The 1,222-nt window shown below is 49.5% G+C and overlaps 1 protein-coding gene across 1 annotated transcript in view; it reads right to left on the bottom strand.

The window, feature by feature from the left end:
• CSUI_002955 (uncharacterized protein) overlaps positions 1-1,222 on the bottom strand; it is an 11,556-nt gene that overhangs the window by 823 nt on the left and 9,511 nt on the right. Inside the window, exon 1 of the mRNA XM_068063153.1 lies at positions 1-1,222. This exon is cut by the window's left edge and continues 823 nt beyond it; it is cut by the window's right edge and continues 9,511 nt beyond it. Within this exon, the coding sequence (XP_067924874.1) occupies positions 1,027-1,222 (196 nt within the window). The 3' untranslated portion in view covers positions 1-1,026.

The following is a 1,222-nucleotide window of genomic DNA, read 5'->3' as shown; positions in this document are numbered from 1 at the left end:
AGGAGGAAGAAGAAGATGAAGAAGATGAAGAGGAGGAGGAACGTATCGTCGCAGCAGATGTTCCTTCTGCTGCTGATCCTCCAGAAGATGGGCCATTCTTCTTCTCTTGTCTCATGCTTTGCTTTCTTATCAAAATTCCTTCGCCCCCCTCTCCCCCGTCTCCTTCTCCGGTGTCTCCGAGAAGTCTTCTTTTCTTCTCACTCCCTTGAAGAGAAGAAGAAGAGAGAGAGATAGACGAAGCATTTCCTACAGTGACGCCGCTTGACTGACCCACCCCACTATGGCTGTGGAACGAAGGAGTGACGAAGCTGTTGTATGTACAAGCAGAAGAAGAAGAGGCGTCTGGATCCCTGCTCACTTCATTCCCTCCTGAGAAAGATGAAGAAGAAGAAGTGTTGAGGGTGTTTGAAAGAGCAGCGGTAGTAGTAGTAGAAGAAGAAGAGAGAGAAGATTCATCTGTAGGATGATAAGAATGAGAGAAGCGGGTCAGTCCTTCTTCCCGTGAGACACCTCCTCCTCCTCCTCCTGTCGATTTCCGTCGTTGTTGCCTCATGACTGGATCGTGATCTCCCTCTGTTTCTCCTCGTCCAATCTCTTCACCCATTGGATGACGCTGAGCTGTATATACACCTGAAGAAGAAGAAGAAGCGTGGGTAGTATCTTCACTACGAGAGAGAGAATGATCATTCACAGACAAAGGAGGAGGAAGAGGAGGGGGAGGGGGAGGAGGGGGAGGAAATGGCGATAATGAGGATGACGATGATGCCGAGGCATTCTTCGTATTCGTCCGAGAATAAGGAGGATGAGAAGAAACAGAAGGCTGACGATTCATCGTCCCTGGAGGAGGAGCAGAAGAAGAAGAAGTAGACTGGCATCGATAGGGCTTATTCTTTTGGTATGGATGATATGAATGATGTGACGTCGGGGTATCTGCACTTCCTACAGACGACGAAGAAGATGAGAAAGCCCCACCTTCTTTTCCTCCTCCTTTTCCTTGATCTGCCGCGATTCGTGCTCCCTTTGTTGCTATGTCTTCATTCCTTCGAGAAGAATGAGCCTCTGCGCTCTGTCCTTCCCCCCTGTCTCTCTGTGGAATGGTCTGAGCTGTAGGAAGATAGCTGGAATGCTGAGACAACCCGGGAGGATCTCCGGTGCCGTCACTGTCTCGTCTCTCTGTCTCCTCATGGAGATTCTTTTGATGTCTTGAACTTCGACCGCTTGC

The sequence above is a fragment of the Cystoisospora suis genome (genome assembly GCF_002600585.1).
Source record: "Cystoisospora suis strain Wien I chromosome Unknown contig_1241, whole genome shotgun sequence".
Taxonomy (NCBI): domain Eukaryota; phylum Apicomplexa; class Conoidasida; order Eucoccidiorida; family Sarcocystidae; genus Cystoisospora; species Cystoisospora suis.
The sequence above is the reverse complement of the archived record's forward strand: the minus strand, read 5'-3'. Positions and strand labels throughout refer to the sequence as shown.